The sequence below is a fragment of the Eurypyga helias genome, unplaced genomic scaffold (genome assembly GCF_000690775.1).
Source record: "Eurypyga helias isolate BGI_N326 unplaced genomic scaffold, ASM69077v1 scaffold12241, whole genome shotgun sequence".
Lineage (NCBI taxonomy): Eukaryota > Metazoa > Chordata > Aves > Eurypygiformes > Eurypygidae > Eurypyga > Eurypyga helias.
The window spans coordinates 29,879-49,971 of NW_010231526.1; the positions used below are offsets into that span (position 1 = coordinate 29,879).

Genomic DNA, 20,093 nt, shown 5'->3' on the forward strand with positions numbered 1-20,093 from the left:
AATTGCAAGTCATAAGATTTTCTGAGGATTTTGAACACAAAGGCAGTTGGTCAAATTTTTATAGATCTTTAATCTTAACAGGTTTAGTCAAGCAGCCTATAAAGCATAGGGAAACATCAAGTCGATGTTAAACTATGCAAGAACCTACACCTAATCAATATTAATATATTCATTGAAATGTCCCAAATATAGATGATTAATTTTGGTTTGTTTGAAAACTGTGAAAATGTACCTTTAAAAAAAAATCAAGAAGATGCAAAACTAAGATAGAATTGACTCTTTAATGTGAAAGGAATTTAGCTGCAGTGTTAAAATTTTATCCAACACTTGCACCTTTTGATTGGTTTAAGTAGCTGGTAAATCTAGGATGTTGGTGGTATAAAACACGCAGTATTCTGATCCTGATAGCTTCCTTCTAAAGAAACTCAACTTCCTAAGTGACTGTGATGAGCAGCAAATGTTTTCAACTTTTCTTGGCAAAGGAAACATATGAAGAAAAGAACCGGCTTTTGAAGGAGCGCCTGGACAGAATATTTTCTGGCAATGAGCGCCGATGTTCACGGGCCCCAGTGTATGGCAGAGACTTGCTGAGTGTTTGTTCTTTGACTGGTGAAAGCAAGCCCTCTCAGCTGTCTTCTGGTGAAGGCAGCAGTTGGAGGTGGGCTGGCTTTGTGAACTGTTGCCTTTCCTCAAGTGCCTCCGGAGGCCCAAGTAATCCATTGCAAGAAATGATCCTTTCGTTAGTTCAGCAGCAAGAATCTCTAAAGGATGTTGTTAACAGGTAATGTGTGGCTCTGCCTTGTGAGCCTTTATCTCATTGCATTATTTTTCAAACACTTCTTTTCAAAAAAGCTTTTAAAACCTTTTTTCTGTTCGTGAGCTTGTTTGATTTAGATTGATTTATTTAGCAGTAAATTATATGCACTATGAACATAAAAATAACAAGTCATTTCTGTTTCTTTTACGATCTTTATAAGAGTTTTCAGTGCCTCATTCCTAATTCCAAGCCCAAATTCAGCTGACCATACTTCAGTTTACATTCTTAGGCTTTAAATTTACTTCTGAGGAGGTATCTCTTGGAGCCAACCAACAAGAGTTACAACCCAGAGTTGTAGCAGAAGGTAGCTGACATTTAGTGGGTTGTGTGCAGAGCAATAGCTGCAATTGTCTAGAACTAGGAAATACAATTAGAACTCCCCAAACTTTTTTCAATCGCTTTTAGTAGGTTTGGTGTGATGGTGTTTCTTGTGTTTGAGCTCTGGTGGCTGAATATAGTCACCATGCAAACACCTTAACAGAAGCTAGCCCCAAAACAGACAAAACGAACCAAAAAGGTGAAGGGAGGTAGAGAATATGAACACTTTGAAGGTATGCAGCACTTACTAAGTCACTTTAACGAAGTGGATAGATAATGGTGTAAAATTACATTGTTGACAGGCTGAGAATTATTGCTGCAGATGATCATTTTGTATGTAACTTTTTAAACGGATATTCCCTTGTTTTGGTGTTTCTCACAGGGCTCTCTTCGTGTTGCCAGTTGCTGTCGCTGCTCCCCCCTCTTTGTATGTAGCGAATCCCCCCCCGTCGTACAGTCACAGATTGAAACTCCTGAAGCACAGTCTTAAGCAGAAGGCAGCTCCGCACTTGCACCAGTTGCAACAGATCACAACTCCTCACTTGCTGCAGTTCCCTGACCTCCGGCTGGTGCAGTATGACTCAGGTAAAGGAGGATGTTTGGTGATAGCATTTCAGCAATTTCCTGTTCCATGGGCATGGAATGTCTGTATAAAACCATTATTGGGTTTCTTGTTTCAAATACAGGAAAATTAGAAGCTCTTGCTGTCTTGCTTCAAAAGTTGAAATCTGAAGGGCGCCGGGTGCTGATTTTGTCACAGATGATTCTGATGTTGGACATATTGGAATTGTTCCTGAATTTCCATTTCCTCACGTTTGTGAGGATCGATGAATATGCTAACCACGAACAACGGCAGGTAAATTTGCCCTAATGGTTGTCCACTGGCACAGCAATAGGTGCTGCTTAGGCTGTTATATGCTGCAGCAAGGGAAGGAAACTTGCCTTGTTTCTTACTCATTTGGAAACACTTGACTTGTTTTTATCTGTTTCCTATTAGGCTGCAGTGAATTTGCTTTGGTATTTTATTTTGGTGAATGGTTTATTCTTGCTTTTCATGTAGGAGCTGATGAAGATTTTCAACAGAGACAAGCGCATTTTCTGTGCCATCCTCTCCTCTCACAGTCGTTCCACTGGAGTCAATCTTGTTGAAGCAGACACTGTTGTGTTCTATGACAATGATCTAAACCCAGTGATGGACGCTAAAGCCCAGGAGTGGTGTGACAGAATTGGGAGATGTAAAGATATCCATATATACAGGTGAGAGTTACAGATCAATTGGCATGCTTTAATGTAAGGTTAATACAGATAGCACTGCTCTGTGTGATCTGGAATAAAGTGGAAACTTCACCTCACTTCCATAAAAAAGGTGCCAGGTTATCATATGAAAATGTGATCTTTCTTAACACCAATTGTAATGAATGAGTTATACTTGCATGGTTTTGGTCTCTTAGTTTACATGGATTTTTTAAGTGAGGTGGTTTTCGATGAATTTTATGATCCTATGTTTCATTCATTCTAATTTTTATTTTTAAGTCACAGTAGTTGTTAAAAGGAAGCTTTGAAGTAGAGGTGGTAGTACGTGTTTTGTTCTGGGCCTATACCCACAAACCACCACATTTTAAAAGTCCAGTGTTATTCTCTAAGGGCAATTTCTCTTTTTGTTTCTGAAAGCTGTTTTGGAAATGACTTGTCAGATTTCTGTTATTTTCTTTTTCCTTTTTTTTTTTTTCAGGCTTGTCAGTGGTAATTCTGTAGAAGAGAAGCTTTTGAAAAATGGCACAAAGGACTTGATCAGAGAGGTAGCTGCTCAGGGAAATGACTATTCAATGGCCTTTTTAACACAGGTAAGTTAATATTCAAAATACGTTCAAACACCTGAGTTGTAGAGTTTAATAAATTCAGGCATCTGTGTTGGAGTGTTTAACGCTCTTTTTCAATTTTCCAGAAATAATAGATAGAGGTATGCTTTTTGCTTTAGTCAGTCCATAGTTTATAAGGAACCTGAACCTGAACTAATTCAAAGTTATATTAAAAAAACAGAAAGCTGAATGTACTTCTCCTTCTTTTGTTCTACCTACCAAGCAAACGATTCAGGAATTGTTTGAGGTTCATTCTCCTATGGAGGATTCTGGATTTAGAGTAAAAGCAGAAGAATTTGTAGTGCTTTCTCAAGAGCCATCTCCAGCAGAAAATATTTCACCTAAAGTTGCAAGACCATTCATAGAGGTAATTATGAACACATACATTAAAAATACAGCTGGGCAACCTTAGTGTTAAACACCTGCCTTATCTTTCTTTGGGTCAATTCTGTCAGTCTCTTTTCCTGATAGTTCTATATTGTTTTGTCATTTCCCTTGTAACACCCAAAGCCACAGGTGAATTGTATACTTTCTGGGGACTGTGATTCTTGCCTAGGCAGAGATTTATTCCAGAAATTTGTGTTGGATTTCAGTGAACTCCATGTGATGTTTCTTTCCATATTTTTGAAGTCTTCATTACTTTTAAAATATGTCTTTCTGAAAGGCCCTCAACAGTATTGAACAAGAGAATGAGGAGTCAAATGATTGCCTACAACAAGTTGGGCCTGAGTCAAGCACTGAACCATTAATTACAGAGCTCTGCGAGACAAAATACAATGAAGAGCCCTCACAGCTGCAGGAGTTAGTTGCTGTTGTGGATCAGGTACCATGACTTTCCGTGAATATTTGGTTAAAAAGTAATATTTACTTCAAATATTTCAATTTCTTTGCAGTCTGGCCTTAAAGCAACTTCGTTGTCTATGGGATTGATGCTCCCATTAAACGGGTGGGAAATCTACTGGCTGAAGATGTTAAGCCATCAGAGAGGGCGATTAGTTTTAAGGAGAGCTTTGATATGCTCTCCTTCAGTTAATGTTTCTTTTATTATCCTAAACACTAATTTCTTTTTTCCTTAATACATTTTCTCAGCTGACTCCAATTGAGAAGTATGCATTGAATTATTTAGAACTCTTCCATGTTTCAGTTGATGAGGAGCCACGGTTGAATGAGGTAAACCAACACATGTTTCTTTTCCATGTTGTTCTGCCACAGTATGTACACACAGGGTTATGTTTTCAGTGTGAAGTGGAGGTTTTTCCAGTGATGTGGAATATATTGCAGGCGCTTCTGTGATCTTCTCTTGCTATACTTCATGAACACCAGAATGCCTTAGGGAGAGATTATTTTGGGATTCTCTTCGTTTAAGCATGTGTCAGTTCTTAATTTCTTTTCTATAAAATGGGAATGGCATACTTCAGGACAGTTCAGCAAATATTTGTCGTACTCCATTGATAGTAGGGGAAAAATTCATTAATTTCAGTCAGCCTGCTTATTTGGGTGAAAGATCTGTGTTCTGGCTGTCTTGGTTGTTTAAATGAAATTCTGAGTTTGCTTAATTTTGGGTGTTTAAAGACCCTCAACAGACACGAAAAATCTCAATTGTTGTGAAAATATATGTTAAGAAATTCTTATAAGATTTCTGTGCCTGAAAATGTCACGGTTTAAGGAGTTTGTCCATAAAAATACAAATTGATGACTTTTAATCCAGCATCTGTTACTGCATAAAGTTTATAAGGAGTCTGACTTTCATCTAGATGGAATTGAAAACTGCGAAAAAAGCCTGGGAAGTCCAGCATATGAAGGAGTTAAAGGAAAAAGAACAAAAAATGCTTTGGGAGGATGAAGAGGAACTTCTAACGTACACTCGGGAGGATGCATACAACAAAGTAATTCCTGATTACTCTTGTTTTTCTTAATAGTGTATTTCTTAATGGTTATTCTGGGAACACCTTTACCTTCAGGGTTCAGTTGGATCATTTGAACTGTGTTCTCTTTTTGCTGTGTAGGAATATGTCTACGAAGGTCCAGATGGACAAACCGAAATAATGCCAGTAAGTAGTAGTAACAGCAGGCAGCCAAAATAGGCTTTATATTTTTAGAAACAAAGATCAGTGGAGAGTTAATGTTGCAATAACTACAAATTTTGTTCTGTGCAGCTTTGGACTCCTCCCACGCCACCTCAGGATGACAATGATATCTACATTGATTCTGTTATGTGCCTGATGTATGATACCACTCCTATTCCAGAATCAAAGTTGCCTCCAGTGTATGTCAGGAAGGAACGCAAGCGACACAAAACAGATCCATCTGGTAAATGCTTGTTCTAAGCTGTTCTGAGATTTATTACTGAAAGTTAAAAAATCAGGGGATTTTTCGTATCTCTTACATGTGTGGTCCAGTTAAAGATCAAATTTGCAGGTTGGAAGAGATGAAAATTCTTGTCTCATCACTTGAAGCCCCAGTTCTTACAGTTTGTCTCTCTATTTAGGCATATAGGTGTTTTTGAAAGGACGATTTTAGGAAACGGGTGTTCTGCTGTGTGAGTTAGGACAAGGCTGAGCTCACTTTCCATCAAGCCCTGCTTAGTTACTGACAGTATGCTTTTAAGAGGCAGTGGGGAATACTCTGCACAAATGTCGGAGCATTTTGCAGCTATAAGTAGCAGAAGAATAAAAGAATGGTAGTAACTATTTACCAAGCATGGGTGTTTTTTTTTTTGTCTTAGCTGCAGGTAGGAAGAAAAAGCAGCGTCATGGAGAGACAGTTATTCCACCTCGTTCACTTTTTGATCGAGCAACTCCAGGAATGTTGAAAATGCGCCGAGAGGGCAAAGAGCAAAAGAAAAACATCTTGTTGAAACAACAAACACAGTTTGCAAAGCCTTTACCAACTCTTGTCAAACCAGCTGCTGAGGCTGGGCAGGATAACCCGGAGTGGTTGATCAGTGAAGACTGGGCACTTCTGCAGGTCAGATGATGCCTGCACTTTCTGCTGTTATTATTTATTGCATTTTGGCTTCTAATTTCAGAAGTGGCTCTTTCTGCACTTTGTGTCTTCAAGGTTATTTCTAATTCCTAATGGTTAGTTTGGCATTTTGCTGGCATAACTCAGAAGGGATTGCCTATCATTTGTGTTCCTCTAAGGATAAATTACAGGTTAAACTGCAGAATGCATAATTAAGTCCTGTTTTTGTTGTAGAGAACACTTACTCTTCTGTTCCAGATGAGTTGTGCTGGCTGAACATTGGATAATGCCGCTATGGTTCTCTCCACCTTTGAGAAGAGAGCAGTGCTTGATTGGCAGCTCTCTGTTCCTCTTACACCAACCTCCAAGTGGTTTGGTGCACGTCAGACAAGTAAATAGCATTTTAGGCTTATTTATTCTCTGTGAGTGGAGTGAACCCATAGCCTGAGCCCTAAGCTGTCTGGATCAGTGTAGTAAAGGTGTGCGGGCACATGCAGATAAGGGGGCGTTTGGAAGATTGGAGTGATTTGTCATCTGAAGCTTTTGTACCTTTATCTGTTGTAGGCAGTGAAGCAGCTGCTGGAGCTTCCTTTAAATCTTGCTGTTGTATCACCAGCACACACTCCCAATTGGGACCTTGTTAGTGATGTTGTTAACTCATGCAGCAGAGTCTATCGCTCACCAAAGCAATGCCGAAACAGATATGAAAATGTCATTATTCCAAGGGAAGAAGGAAAGGTGAGTTTACATAGAATGATGCGTCTTTTTTTTTACCTTAAGTTTGTAGAGTTTTTTTTCCTTATCTCCGTAAACACTTGTTTTTTGTTAAATGTTTCAACAGTGTAAATAAATAGCTTTTAAAAGATTATAAAATTATCCTCATCAGGATTTCCACTTATTTTATGTGATTTCTTTGAAAAGAAAAAGCACCTGAACAAAATCTTCCACAAAAGATCATCTAACTTTCCTTCTTATTTTACAGCTAATGTACGAAGCTAATCCTAAAAAGAAGACAAAAAGTATTTATAAGGTGTGCATTGGTATTCTTTCAAAATCAAATCTAGACACTGTGGTATTTAGCAGCAATGGAGGTGGGCAGATAATTCATATGAGATCCATGTTGAGTGTTACTTGAGTTCTGAAACATCAATTAAAATTCCAAATTTATTTTTCCTTTTTTGTTGAAACAGTGGATTGACAGCAGACTTCAGCTTTTGGATTTGGTAGATAAATTTTAAATCACGCCAGATGTTTGTGATTTCACTGAAACTGTAGTGGCTATTTTTCCACCTAAAAACCACCATGTAGCTTATCCTGATTACTATGATGGTACTTAAGGTCTGTAAGGATGTACTTCATGCTAGGGTCTAAGTGGATTACAGAGATAGACTGAATTTAAAGCTTGAAGCACCTTTTAGTAAATGAGGATGATAGTACTCTACAGAAACAGGAATAAATTCCATGATTTTTAAACTACTTCTTCCAAACCGTACAGCAATTTAGTGACAGAACTGGGTAGAGAATCTAGAACTTCCGACTGTAGTCCCATTCTCTGACTAATAAGCAGGTTTGTCCCTGACTGGCAGTTTCTGCTTAGGAGAAGCCAAACGTTAGAATGGCATGGTGTGTTGGATGTTAACGTAGCTTTGGGAGAGCAGTGCAGTGATGGTTTGGTTACGTGTGCGCTATGTGTAACTATAAACTAATGGGCTCTTGGTTTGGGTACTGAATTAAACTTGCAAAATCTAAACTAAAGCAAAGATTCTTTTTCAAATTAGAGTTTGCCATTTTGTATGTCCCCAAGTGCTGATGCCAGTGTGACCGTGAGAACTGCTCCTTTTTTTTGCTCTTTCTTTATATACTTCCCATAGAGTTTTGTGTAACAGTAAGTTATCAGTGACACGAAACCAGTCTGTGATAGATATGTTGGAGTACATTTTTAAATAATCCACAAGCGCACCATGTGTTTATACGTAGACAAAACGCCGTGTGGGCGTGTTTGCAATTGAATGTTGGTCTGTTTTCATTTTTTAGACTAAAAACAGTCGCCCGCTTCGTACCAATCAGATCTATGCTCAAGATGAGGGTGCCACTCACACGCAACTTTACACTAATCATTTTGAGATGATGAAAATGGTTGCAGGGAAAAGAAGTCCACCTATCAAACCTCTGTAAGTTTAACTGGAATCATTCGATCTGCCTGTCACCACGGATCTCCTGGAAACTGTGTTCTGAATTGCTCTCGCAACTGAGCTATTTGACACTGTTTCAAACTGTTGTTTTGTTTCGTGTTCTTGATCTCTTTCCTTGCATCCCGGCCTTCTGGTTTTGATACATCTTCGTATTTCATGTGCTTGTTTTAGCTTTTGCTCACGGCATCAATATTGTTTGACATGATGAAACGCAGAAGAACATCCAGTTGTTTTTTTTTTTTTAATCTACTTTATGAACTATACTTTCGATTTACCTGAGTTGTAAACATTTTGATGCCTATGCTGTTTAGTAGTACATTGTCTTCTATGTATATTCCTGCAGTAACTTTTTCTGTGTTCATTTATATTTACCCTGAGTCTTTCTCAAAGTGTCTGTCTGTAAGCAGGCTCCAGTACTGGTGGGAATATCATGAAAATGTCACCAAAACTGCGGTGCTGTCCACTAAAATATGAAGTTAAATATTGCTTTTAAGTTTTTTCTGTCTCCAGTAATACAGTTTTGCTCAATTTCAGACTTGGCATGAATCCTTTCCAGAAGAATCCAAAGCATGCATCAGTGCTTGCAGAAAGGTGGGCGCTCTCTGTCTTAAAGGAGTTATGAGTTGCATAGAAGTGCTTTTTGAATTTTCTTTTTAACTTTCAGATATTTATTTTTAATGACTGTGTGCTTTGTCCGATCATTATTTCTAGTGGAATCAACTACGATAAGCCGCTTCCTCCAATTCAAGTCGCATCCCTCCGAGCAGAACGGATTGCGAAAGAGAAAAAGGTGCGTTCTCCATCCCGGCTACACCTATGGCTGTAGTGATTAAAGACAACAGAGGAAGTACGAGAAAAGCTGTCCCCTTGGCAAAGTTTGGCGGTACAAGTAGATGTTGGGGGCAGCTGCTGTTCATGTACTAGGGCTTAGGTGTCCAAAATGGAAACTTACCTTGGGCCTGTATGTCACATACGAACTTGTTTAGAAGCATCTTTTTGGAAAACATATTAAAAACATGTAAAAATCCTGGTTTATTCTCACCAATCTGTAGCTTCCTTTCTTATATTACTCAGAAGGAGGTACTTGTCCTTACTTGTTGATGGTTAATCGCTCGTTGTGCTATGCTCTAACCCGTGTGACTGTGAATGTAGCTTGTAGTTCAAAATGAGTCAGGTTTTTTAACTTGGAGTTGGAGAGTTACAGTGAAGACAGATTTGTATGCTGTCTCTGCACGCACACACAAATAACATGCTTAGAGTTTTGTTTGTTGTTTTCTTTTTTAAAACAATACATCCTGGTTATTGCATGCTCTGATTGGAAGGCTGAAGCTCTCCCTCTGGTTTCCCTAGGCTTTGGCCGAGCAGCAGAGGGCACAGCAGCAGACAGGACCGCAGCCCCAGCAGCAGCAAGCTGGCCAGCAGCAAGCGCCGCAGCCAGCGGTACAGCAAGCACAAGCCCAGCCTCAGCCGCAGGCTCAGGCACAGGTAGTTCAGCAGCCGCAGGCAGTAGTGCAGACTGCAGTAACTACTGTGGCCAACACAGCAGTATTGGTAAGAAGGGGAGGGATTGGTGCCTCTGGTGTAGTAACTTTGGTTCTTCTGTGTGTACCTTATTTGTGTGTTTAATTTTCTCTGGAAAGTGAGAATTTTAGGTCAGTGTAGTGAGGTAAAACCTATTTAATCAGTGTCTGAGCAAATACATTTACAGAGTCAGTGACACAGAGAACTTGGACTATAAAGAAGATGTAGCTGTAAGAGCTACTCTGTTAAAATAGCGTGAAAACCAAGGCTTTAGTAACCTTTGCAAGGCAAGTGGAATGTCACATCCTACAGGACCTGTCGTGGTTGTTTTATTGCAAATCAGTGCAGAGTTTTCATGGCTTCTTTAAATCTAGAGTCTGTATTAATGAGTCTGATGACAAGTCTGGGGCTTTTGTTTTTAGTGCCAGTCCAGTTTGCATACTAATGTGTGCAGTCAGTGTTTATTTTATTTTGCTTGTTGGAGGACGAGTATACTATAACTTTTATAGCACAGAGGGTGGGTTCTCACCCATAAGTATTGCTGTGTATCTACTGCTCGGTGATGTTCAAGTGCAAGTAGTTGTCTGTGGCGCACCAGAGTAATACACTGCTCCGTTCTGCTCCCAAGGATGTTAGATGACCAGTACCAGCCATTCGACTGGCCTCCAATTGCCTGTTGGTGTGGCAGAATCCTAATACATCCATCAGTTGTTGCTGATATGTTAAATGAATGAACAGCTGCAGAAGTATCTGTGCATTTTATTGCGTTTTTCTTACTTTATCACTTCTGGAATGCAGCATTTTGTTAAACAGCATGGTAGTGTAAGAGCTATGTTTAGTTTTATTGCTTTTCTGAACTGTTACCTCAATTGTCTTCTAAATAGGCGGGCACAATCAAAACAGCGGTTACGGGGACAAGTATACAGACTGGTAAGAAGACTTTATAATTAGGCATTGGAGATGACAGGACATTCAGAATTTCATTTTTAGAATCTCAAATTTAATCCTGGCTTGCTTTCAGCTACAGTGAGTGGAAATGTCATAGTGAATACCGTTGCTGGAGTCCCTGCTGCTACCTTTCAGCCCATCAATAAACGTCTTGCTTCACCTGTTATACCTGGAACGTTGACTGTGAGTAGATAGCCTTACTAGTTGTGTCCCTGGGCTGATCTTGGTTGCAGGTTCTGTCAGCATATATGTTTTCTTCTTTAGCTTTCCATGTTATCAGAAACTCTGCTTTATGCAAATTTCACGTGCATCATGTGATTCTGTATCAGCCCCCTCTCCCTTACCAAAATATCAGAACACACTGGAACAGTTTATCAGAAAAAAGTGCCTAGGAGATGCTACTGTTAAAAACAGTTCGTAGACGAGTGCTGTCATAGACAGTGTATTATGTCATCATTTCCAGCCTATAATTGGTTTTGTGCTTTGTTAATTTTGATCTTTATTATTATTTTAATGGTTTAAGAATATGGAAGATAAAGCAAAAAATTGGAAGGTAGTCAAATAAAATTTCTGGAATGTAGTTAAGGGTTTGGTGATCAGCCTGTTTGAAAAAAAACTTAGAAGCTGGTTATGAGGTATAACTGAACAGATAGGTGTTAGATTTGGACATTCTTTGCTCTTGCAGTGCTTTTGCATTTTTGATGTTTGTTTCTAAAGTTGTATAGCCCATTTCCATAAGCTTCCGTAGCTTTTTATGAGGTGTGGAAGCTGTGAGATTGAGATGTAATGACTCTGTTCCTTTTCAGACTTCGGGAGGCACTGCAACTGCACAAGTGGTACATACCCAGCAGCGAACTGCGGCAGCACCTGCTGCTTCCACAGAGCTGGTGACCATAGCGTCCACCCAGGGAGTTCGTGCAGTGACCTCAGTGACAGCATCAGCCGTAGTAACTACAAACCTAACACCTGTGCAGACCCAGACAAGATCTTTGGTGACTCAGGTTACACCAGGTAATAATCACGTTTAGGGATTTTTTCCGAGGGTACGTAAAGGGCCCCAGCATTTCTGTAGGTTGCTTGACCACCATAGCCCCACGCTACTGAAAGTCTGGATTTGTTGACAGCACAATTAAACAGTGCTGTGATTTTTAACTTGCTTTATTCTTGATGCTCAGAACACATTTTTCTCCAGCATTTCTGGATAAGGTGTTGCAGTAGAGAGTTGCTTGGCCCCCAGGCATTACAATTTAGAAAGACTATTAATAATCTAGCAGTAAAATATTAGAATGGACTGTCTTGACTAAAAACCCTTGTGAAGAAAGAAGCATATACTTTATTATTTGCTCTGCTTTTACATCATCTTTATGCTAATGTGTTGTTATTTGTAGTTAGTCCACAAACTGTGAAAAATATGCATTTAACAGCTTGGCTCTTCAGGTAAAATCAATGAATTAAACTGAATGCTGCAAATCCTCCTTCAGAGTGTTTTGTTTTTTCTTCATTCACAGCTACACCAACAGTCCAGCTGTCTGGCAAAACAATCACTCCTGCTCACTTCCAGCTTCTGAGGCAACAGCAGCAGCAGGCTGCTCAGGTGCAGGTCCCACAGATTCAGGCTCAGGCACAAGCCCAATCTCCAGCTCAAATAAAGACTGTAGGGAAGTTGTCACAGGTGAGGAAACACTTCTGACATAACACGACGTGTTACTCATTGTTATTGTAAGCATCATTAGCAGTGCGTGTTGTATCCTGTTTCCTTGAGCTAGAGTGAAATGCAGCTCTTTTTAAAATTTGATCCTACTGAAATTTCATGAAAGCAGTGAGTCTGAGCCATTTTGAATAGTACCACTGTCACAATAGGTCAGGATGTAAAGCACTTACTGTTACTTACTCACTGGCAACCCACTGCATAAAGGAGTTGCATTCTTAGCTCTTTGATCTTAACTAAGTCTGGTATAGATATAAAGATCTTTAAATCTCCAGATTCATCTCCATTTTTTTCCTGCGGTCATGTAAAAAGTTGGAAATGATGGAAGTATTTGATTTTTGCAGGAGCAGCTGATCAAGTTACAGAAGCAGAAACTACAGCTTCCGCAGCAGCAGGCAGCGCAGCAGACGCAGCAAGGGGCACAGCAGCAAACAGCGCAAGTCCAAGTGCAACAGCAACAGCAAACTCAACAACTCACTGCCGTTACAGCACCTCGTCCTGGCGCGGTTCTCACAGGCACTACTGTGACAAACCTGCAAGTTGCTCGCCTTGTAAGTTGTCTCTGACTTTGCAAAACCAGGCTTAAGCACCTTATTATCTTGCTGGTTTAAATGAACTGGATGCTGGTCATTCACTCACCCAAGTGCCATTTGCATTACTTAGGCAGTACAAAAGATAATGGCCATAACATAAAGAGCTTTACATTGCACTTGTGCCCACCGATACCACCTCTGAATTGTCTTGCCATAAAGGAGCAATTCTATTTAGAAACATTTACAACCATCACTTCATAATTACTTGTTATACACAGCAAGTATTTTTTTGTGCCAGTAAAATAATCTTCATTCCTTACTGCTTAGACTCGTGTTCCTGCTTCCCAGCTTCAAGCACAAGGACAGATCCAGGCCCAAACTCCACAAGCAGCACAGGTTGCTTTGGCAAAGCCTCCGGTGGTGTCTGTTCCAGCTGCTGTCGTGTCATCTGCAGGAGTCACTACGCTCCCCGTTACTGTTGCGGGCATTAGCGTTGCCATTGGGCAGCCACAGAAAGCAGCAGGTATGTCAACAGACTTGCAAAAATGCAACAGAATTTTAAATACCTTTTTTTTTTAAAGGTAGGATGTTTCAAGTCTTGTGTTTTGTGTTTTAAAAACTAAAGTGATGGAGGTTGCACTCCCACTTGTTTTAAAAATGTGGTAAGAGAATTATTTCAAGTCATGTGTTTTGTGGGATACTCATGCTTTTTAAAAACTAAAGTGATGGAGGTTGCACTCCCACTTGTTTTAAAAATGTGGTAAGAGAATTACACTTATTCCATTTAATCTGAAGGTTAGCATGTTTCTTTAGCCAGATGTGGTTGTTTTGGTTTGGGTTTTTTTAGCCTGTGCATGAGAGTAGGCAAGCAGATATAGTTTTAAAGACACAGTAATTTCATATTTTTTTAAAAAATACGGAATGTAAATAAGACAACTTGTATTCATACTCCTGTAGAGTAGACAGAATTATTTCTGTGGGAAGATTATTATTAGAACACAAAGTTAGCTTGCTCTTGCCCTTAGATAACAGAATGGTTTTCTTTTTTCCACTGTCAAAATCATATATCTTATTCCCATTAAAATCAGTGGGTTATCAGTGCTCAGAGCAATGCAGATGTATAGGCCTATAAAAACCCCAGTCTGTGTTTGCAAGCTGTGATTACTGGGACAAAGCAATAAAATGAAGACTTACATTTCTAATTATTTCTGTCATTTTCAGGAGGTCAGACAGTAGTTGCACAGCCACTGCACGTCCAGCAGCTTCTAAAACTCAAGCATCACCAGGCAGCACAGCAGCAGAAAGCAATCCAGCCTCAGGTTGCACAGGGCCAAGCTACTGTGCAACAAAAGGTACGTGCTGTTTGCTCTCCCATCGAGCTGTGGAATGCTTCTGTGGTTGTAAAGCCTCAGCTCTGAGTTATGAGGAGACTCCTAGGGAGTCAGTCAGTATTTCTAGGGGTGAATCTTCACTATATCGAGAGAGAATGGTTTGTTGTGTGGCTTGTCAGGTGCTTAATTTTTGCAGTAAGTTAGCCGTTCGGTGGGATTTCTCATGCCCCAAACTGGGCTTTCTTTTTTAAGTAATAAAGATTAAGATTCTCCTTGGTCACTTCCAGTATAACCAAATGTGGCAAATTCCCGAAGATTTTCACTGTTTGCAATATAGTTTGTGCAAAATACACTTTTTCCTGAAATGTCACATTCTTGTGGGCTTTGCTGTCAATCAGCCACCACCACTGTGGTTTTTTCAAAGTGCCTTATCGTGTGAAGTGTGCGTATGTGTGCATGTGTGGAAGAGAGCACCTTTTCAGTAGACATTTCAACTGATTCAGAATATTTGTGTAAGTGCGTGAAAGCTCTTGCCTAGTGCTCATTTTGCTATTTACTAATCCTGGGAGGATTTTGTTTCAGTAATTAAATGTAATTAATTCATACCTATTCTTTACAATACACATGTATTTTGCAGTCATAGATGCATTTTTTTCTACTCTGCAGATAAATGCTCAACAGGTTACGGTCCAAACCCAACAGCAGACTTCACAGCAACAAAAAGTAACTTATACCACACAGCCTGCTATTAAAACACAGTTCTTAACAACTCCAATTTCTCAAACCCAGAAACCGGGTGGAACCCAGCAAGTGCAGGCCCAGATTCAGGTACAGGTAACACAGGTTTACACCCTCCGTGACTGGAGAATTGTAAAGATGACAGGTGATGCAGCATCTTAGCACCCACTCATCTTAATTCTAGTCACACATTTGTTTAAATTGACTTTATTGTAAAATTCATTGGTCCTGAATAGGTGGCCTTATAGCAGGTCAGAGGAACTATCAGAGCTGTAAGTTCACCCTTCCTCTTTGAAATAAATAAATGGAGTCATGCCTTTTCATTAAGCAAGGGATCCCTTACTGTGTTTGCTAAGGAACATTCAGCCAGAGTTCTTCCTGCTTACTGCTGCTGCCTCCCGGCCTAAGATAATGTAGTTCTTTAAGAACTTCGGTGCTTCCTTCAATTTTATGTAGCGTTCCTTTGGTTTTATATATAATTATGTTGCAGTTAAGATTGAAAATACAACTTTTCCTCTGCCTCTCCTTGGTAAGTTCTTCAACACACTGATCTAAAAAGTTTGACAAAAGTCGAGTATCACTGAGAATGCCACGCTGCAGCTTACCATGAACAGGACTTCAGAAAGCTTCTCGCTTTGTAGCAGTTTTGATAGGAATTGGGTTTTTGCTGCTATTAGCAATTTTTTATTTTGACCAAATCTATCTTTCTTTCATGTCGCTACAGGTTGCAAAACTTCCTCAAGTGGTCCAGCAGCAGGCTACTGTTGCCAACATTCAACAGATGGTTTCAGTTTCCCAACAGGTAGGTTTTGCTTTTGTCAAATACAGCACTAGCAACATGATCCTACTGAAAGCTCATTTTCTTAGAATATGTGTATTTTTCACCTTATGTGTGGCATAGGCAGTGTTTTTGAAGGATATAGCAATATCCTTCTATAAAATATCCTTCATTATCCTTCTATAAAAATGAATCATGTGACTGCTGAGTCAGCTGCTGTTTATCATCTAGTCTAAAACTTTGGTAGATGGAGCACTGTTTGTTCATCGCTGTCGGTAGGCTGAAAAACGGATTTTTAAAACAAATTTTCTAGAGCTGAAGGAATTTTTCAAAATTGCTTTCTTGTGATGAATGGTCAAGGTAGCAAATAATTGAACTAATGAGCACCATCTGAGTTTGTTCTACAAAAACAGAGTGAGGGTTACAAGCTGTTTTGTTCCAGTTCGTAAAGCCAAGTGCTTTGTCAGAGTCAGGATGGTGCGTTATCTGTTCTCAGTGGTGTGATAGCAGACAGGACTAGGGCAAGAGAAGGTTGGATGGTTTGGTCTCCCTCCCCTAACTACCCGGCAGCTTATTTACTCTGTTTGTAAGAATGTCATTTACACCATTAGCAATGGGCAGAACTTAGGCTGTTAATTGGCAGGAATGATTTAACTTGGGATGGTGGATGAAGTTACTGCCTTCAGTGCACAAATATCTGAGCCAATCAGCTCTTAGTCTGTCACAGTTTACAGTGCAGTGCTTTAGTGCGGAATAAAACCTGTGACTGGCCATGTTAAACCAGTGATGAAGTGGTGTAAGCTGACTGATAACCACCTCCGATGTGAATGCGTCAAGGGCAAGGTGGACGTCAGGGAGTAGAAACCTCATCGGTCACCACAAGTTGATAATTTTTCAAGGGACATTAAAAGCTAGGTTTTTCAAAAGTCACTGATGTTGGCGTACCTCTGGGGCTGTTGAAGTCCATGGTAAAGAGACAGATAAACACACCAGTGATGACAGTGGCAGTAGGGTTGGGCCATGCAGTGTATTTTTAAAACTGCAGTCCTCGTGTGTGTGTAGCACTCTTTTTACCTGTGTTTTTAGTACTTCCCCGTGGATTTCTCTTGGGTCAGACAAGAGCTAACTTTCGCCTGGAGAAGCCCTTGCAGCTTCATTTGGCTCCTGCATGTGACAGAGGCAGCTGAAGCTGCTGGGTTTTCATCACCTTGTGTTCTGAACAAGGAGACTTCACATTTTTTTCTCCCTTGATCGGGGTAGAGCTATGAAAATTAGATTGCTGGATGGTGTTCACACTGTTCCATGCTAAATTGATGATAGAGACTGGCAGCTCTAAGTGTGAAAGGGTGATGTCAGAGACTGGTAGGAAGCCTCAGTGGCTGCATTTATGGTCACAATATGGGTGCAGAGTCAGCATTTTAACCTCTTTGATCATCTATCCTTCTGTTCTTTTCCCTGCTTCTTCACTTCTGCTTCTGCAGTACAGGATTTTCCCAGTTTATCCAGTGGGTTTCTGAACCTACCATCTATCTTCTGTAAAGGATCTGGGGAATGTCCATTGATTTGCCCTGCAGGGTTACAGGCATCTTGGCTCTGAGTTCTGGTTTATAAGGTTCTAGAAAATGTCACAGAACGCTGTGTCTCACTGAAGCCACAAAATGTTCCCAGAATCCCTCACAGCCTTTGTACTTTGTCCAAGATGCGTGTCAGTCAGGAGAGCAGAGTATAAGGTTCCTTCCATGGAGTAGGAGTGTAGTGGGTGCTCAGTTCAATGTCGTACTATTCTTTTGTAATTGCCTTGTCATCCTAATGTCTAGGTACAAGCTCAACCCCAAACTGTGACGCTTTCTCAGACGACAGCAGGTCAACAGCAGGTTCAGGTGATTCCCGCAACAACTGCTACCGCTCAGGTCGTCCAGCAGAAACTGATACAACAGCAAGTCGTGACAACAGCGTCTCCCCAGATCCAGGCTCCTGGCGTACAGAATCCAGCCCAGGCACCAGCAACCTCTGAAGCGCAGAATCAGCAGGCGAAAGTACAAATGAGGACGCCTACGGTCAGATTAAAGGCACCTACTAAACCAAGTTGAACTAACGATTAAAATGCAATAACAGGGAAACACAGCATTTCTTGTTTGCTAAGCCAAGTGAGAAGCTGCTCCAAACATCCAAATGAAGACAAACCACCTCTATCTTCTTTTTTAGCGGAAGGTTTTTTGCTGGTGAACATTTAAACGTGGAAACTCTCACGTAACTTCAGCGTATTAGCAACTGTTTAGCACTCAAAATCTGTACAAGATGCATTCTGCCAGTGTTGTCTGTGCTCATTCAAACCAGATAAAGCAAACATCACTTAAAATTCTGCCCAGCTTCACAGAAATGAAATGGTAATATGCCACAAATGTCACTAAAATCCATCTAAGGTAGCATACTGCTAACTGCCCGTGGGAATATGCAGTTCTTTGCTGTAGTTCGGCTGTGTGCTCAGTATTCACGGTGGAGCCATTCCAAGAATCACATGTGGCTAATAGGGCAAAGTGTTTTCCATCTGTAGAAAAGCTGTGTGTTGTTCTCGCTTGAGGTGAACACCTCTGGAAGATCTAAGTTATGTTTGAAGTGCTCCCTGCAAAGTTTAGCCAATAAATGTGAAAACCTGTAAGTATATGTAATTAAAAAGGAAGAAAAACCCCAAGGTTTCATTCTCCATTTTTGTAAGTCTTTTAAAATGTTTGTTAGTAGTTTTGTGTACAGTTTACTGAATCACCCAACCTGTGCGCTCATTCTCATATTCCACTTTAAGATAATGGATATTTTAGGCATGAACGGAGTAAATACTGTGTTGATAGTAGATGTGTACTAAAGTGTAGCCCATTTTTTTGTTTGTTCGGTGGATGCAGCTAAACAAATGATCCGTAGCTGTTTCTCATGGGACTTCCGTCAAGGAAACTCCGACCGATAAAATTAATCTCGGTTTCATTCTGCTTTTGCAACATGTTTAAATGTTCAGTACTTTCTACTCAGCTTTCAGCTCGGGGGGTGGAGGGTGGGGGGCTGGGGAAAGGGGAGAATAGTGAAATTAAATCTAAGACTTAATTCTTCAACTGTGTAAAGAGTAAGATCTAACTTTTGTACTATTCTTTTACTAAAGCTAATGATGAATGTATCTTCAGGTGGGTATTTTGGATGTGAATAGAGCGTGGCCTCTTCCTCCAAATCGGTTTGCCTTATTGTTAGGAAAACAAACAAAAAAAAAAACAAACCCAAGCAAAAAGCTGCATAGAACTGTGGGGGTTTTCTTTACTTTTCTTGCAAAAGATGAAAACCAGACTGTTTGCAAACAGCACTGAGTGAGGAATCAAAAAGCTCTTGGTGGCTTGAATGGATTTACTTTACTTTGGCCATAAAACTGCACGACGTGTAAAATTCAGATGAAATTAGAACATTCCTTTTCTGCCATGGTTTCAAAATTATTTTTTCGTTCTGTGATCTTTTTTTGCTCTTTTCAGTAGGGAAGCCTGTTTAAAGGCAAGGAAGGCAGATCTTCTGTTCTCTCTGTACATACACACCATTGGTACCTAGCGATCCAGATGGCTTAAACAAGAAAGAATAACCCTGTCAGCTCCTCCTGTTCAGTAGGATAGATACAGCCCGTTCTGTTCAGATCGCGAATGTAAACACTGGGTCAGGCAGTGCTCCTGATTACTGACTATTTTTTTAATTTTTATACCTCTTTTCTCCTGCATCCTCTTTTTCTTGGACCCTCAGGTCTGCAAACAAGAAGGTGGTGTTGGTTTCTTTTAAGCTGTTTGTGCATGCAGTAGTACTCCCCGACCCCGCTGAACCGTTGGCTTGTGCCGTTCGTCGTTCCTAGCCGCGAAGCCGGTGGTGTTGGCAGGGGGATAGTTTGAAATGCAAAGCAGATGCAGTGGTAGCAGGTGACTGACACTGTGTAGGGTGTAGTGTTGCTCATCCAAAAATATTGCTTAGTTAGCCCCCGTTTTACTTTTAAATGTTTAGCTCTTGCTATGTGCATGACAGTCGTGGGGGGGGGAATACTTCCAGCAGTGGGAAAGGTGTTGGCTGCACCATTGTGCTGGTCTGATTTGGTGTCTAAAGAGGCAATTGTTTCTTGTTTAGGTCAGTTAATGAAGATAAAAGTCACTTCTTGGTTTTTTTTTTTTTCCTTTTGATGTGTCTTTCTCCCAGGAGTGTGTTAGGAAGTCAACCTGTAAATAGCTGATGAACATAAGCGTTTGTACTTGATGCAGTAGGATTATAAGGAGTAGTGATGTATCCTACCTGAAGGTGTAATAAAGTGTACATTTTTCTAACGCCGCCTCGCCCTGCCTTCTGTAGCGCGCGGGGGGACTCGGGCACCGCCTCCCC

General features: G+C 40.4%; 1 protein-coding gene across 1 annotated transcript in view; it reads left to right on the plus strand.

Annotated features, from left to right (window-relative positions):
* The window catches only part of EP400 (E1A binding protein p400), a 46,140-nt gene extending 28,108 nt beyond the window's left edge, over positions 1 to 18,032 (plus strand). Inside the window, exons 26-52 of the mRNA XM_010161106.1 lie at positions 483 to 781; positions 1,518 to 1,720; positions 1,822 to 1,991; positions 2,196 to 2,392; positions 2,868 to 2,979; positions 3,218 to 3,361; positions 3,659 to 3,817; positions 4,084 to 4,164; positions 4,749 to 4,880; positions 5,001 to 5,045; positions 5,151 to 5,304; positions 5,720 to 5,961; positions 6,523 to 6,696; positions 7,993 to 8,129; positions 8,685 to 8,741; positions 8,862 to 8,940; positions 9,501 to 9,701; positions 10,556 to 10,601; positions 10,693 to 10,802; positions 11,426 to 11,630; positions 12,128 to 12,291; positions 12,672 to 12,878; positions 13,188 to 13,383; positions 14,082 to 14,212; positions 14,858 to 15,025; positions 15,654 to 15,731; positions 17,525 to 18,032. Of these exons, the coding sequence (XP_010159408.1) occupies positions 483 to 781; positions 1,518 to 1,720; positions 1,822 to 1,991; positions 2,196 to 2,392; positions 2,868 to 2,979; positions 3,218 to 3,361; positions 3,659 to 3,817; positions 4,084 to 4,164; positions 4,749 to 4,880; positions 5,001 to 5,045; positions 5,151 to 5,304; positions 5,720 to 5,961; positions 6,523 to 6,696; positions 7,993 to 8,129; positions 8,685 to 8,741; positions 8,862 to 8,940; positions 9,501 to 9,701; positions 10,556 to 10,601; positions 10,693 to 10,802; positions 11,426 to 11,630; positions 12,128 to 12,291; positions 12,672 to 12,878; positions 13,188 to 13,383; positions 14,082 to 14,212; positions 14,858 to 15,025; positions 15,654 to 15,731; positions 17,525 to 17,797 (4,164 nt within the window). The 3' untranslated portion in view covers positions 17,798 to 18,032. The remainder of the gene's footprint in view (positions 1 to 482; positions 782 to 1,517; positions 1,721 to 1,821; positions 1,992 to 2,195; positions 2,393 to 2,867; positions 2,980 to 3,217; positions 3,362 to 3,658; positions 3,818 to 4,083; positions 4,165 to 4,748; positions 4,881 to 5,000; positions 5,046 to 5,150; positions 5,305 to 5,719; positions 5,962 to 6,522; positions 6,697 to 7,992; positions 8,130 to 8,684; positions 8,742 to 8,861; positions 8,941 to 9,500; positions 9,702 to 10,555; positions 10,602 to 10,692; positions 10,803 to 11,425; positions 11,631 to 12,127; positions 12,292 to 12,671; positions 12,879 to 13,187; positions 13,384 to 14,081; positions 14,213 to 14,857; positions 15,026 to 15,653; positions 15,732 to 17,524) is intronic.
* Positions 18,033 to 20,093: the final 2,061 nt, after the last annotated feature.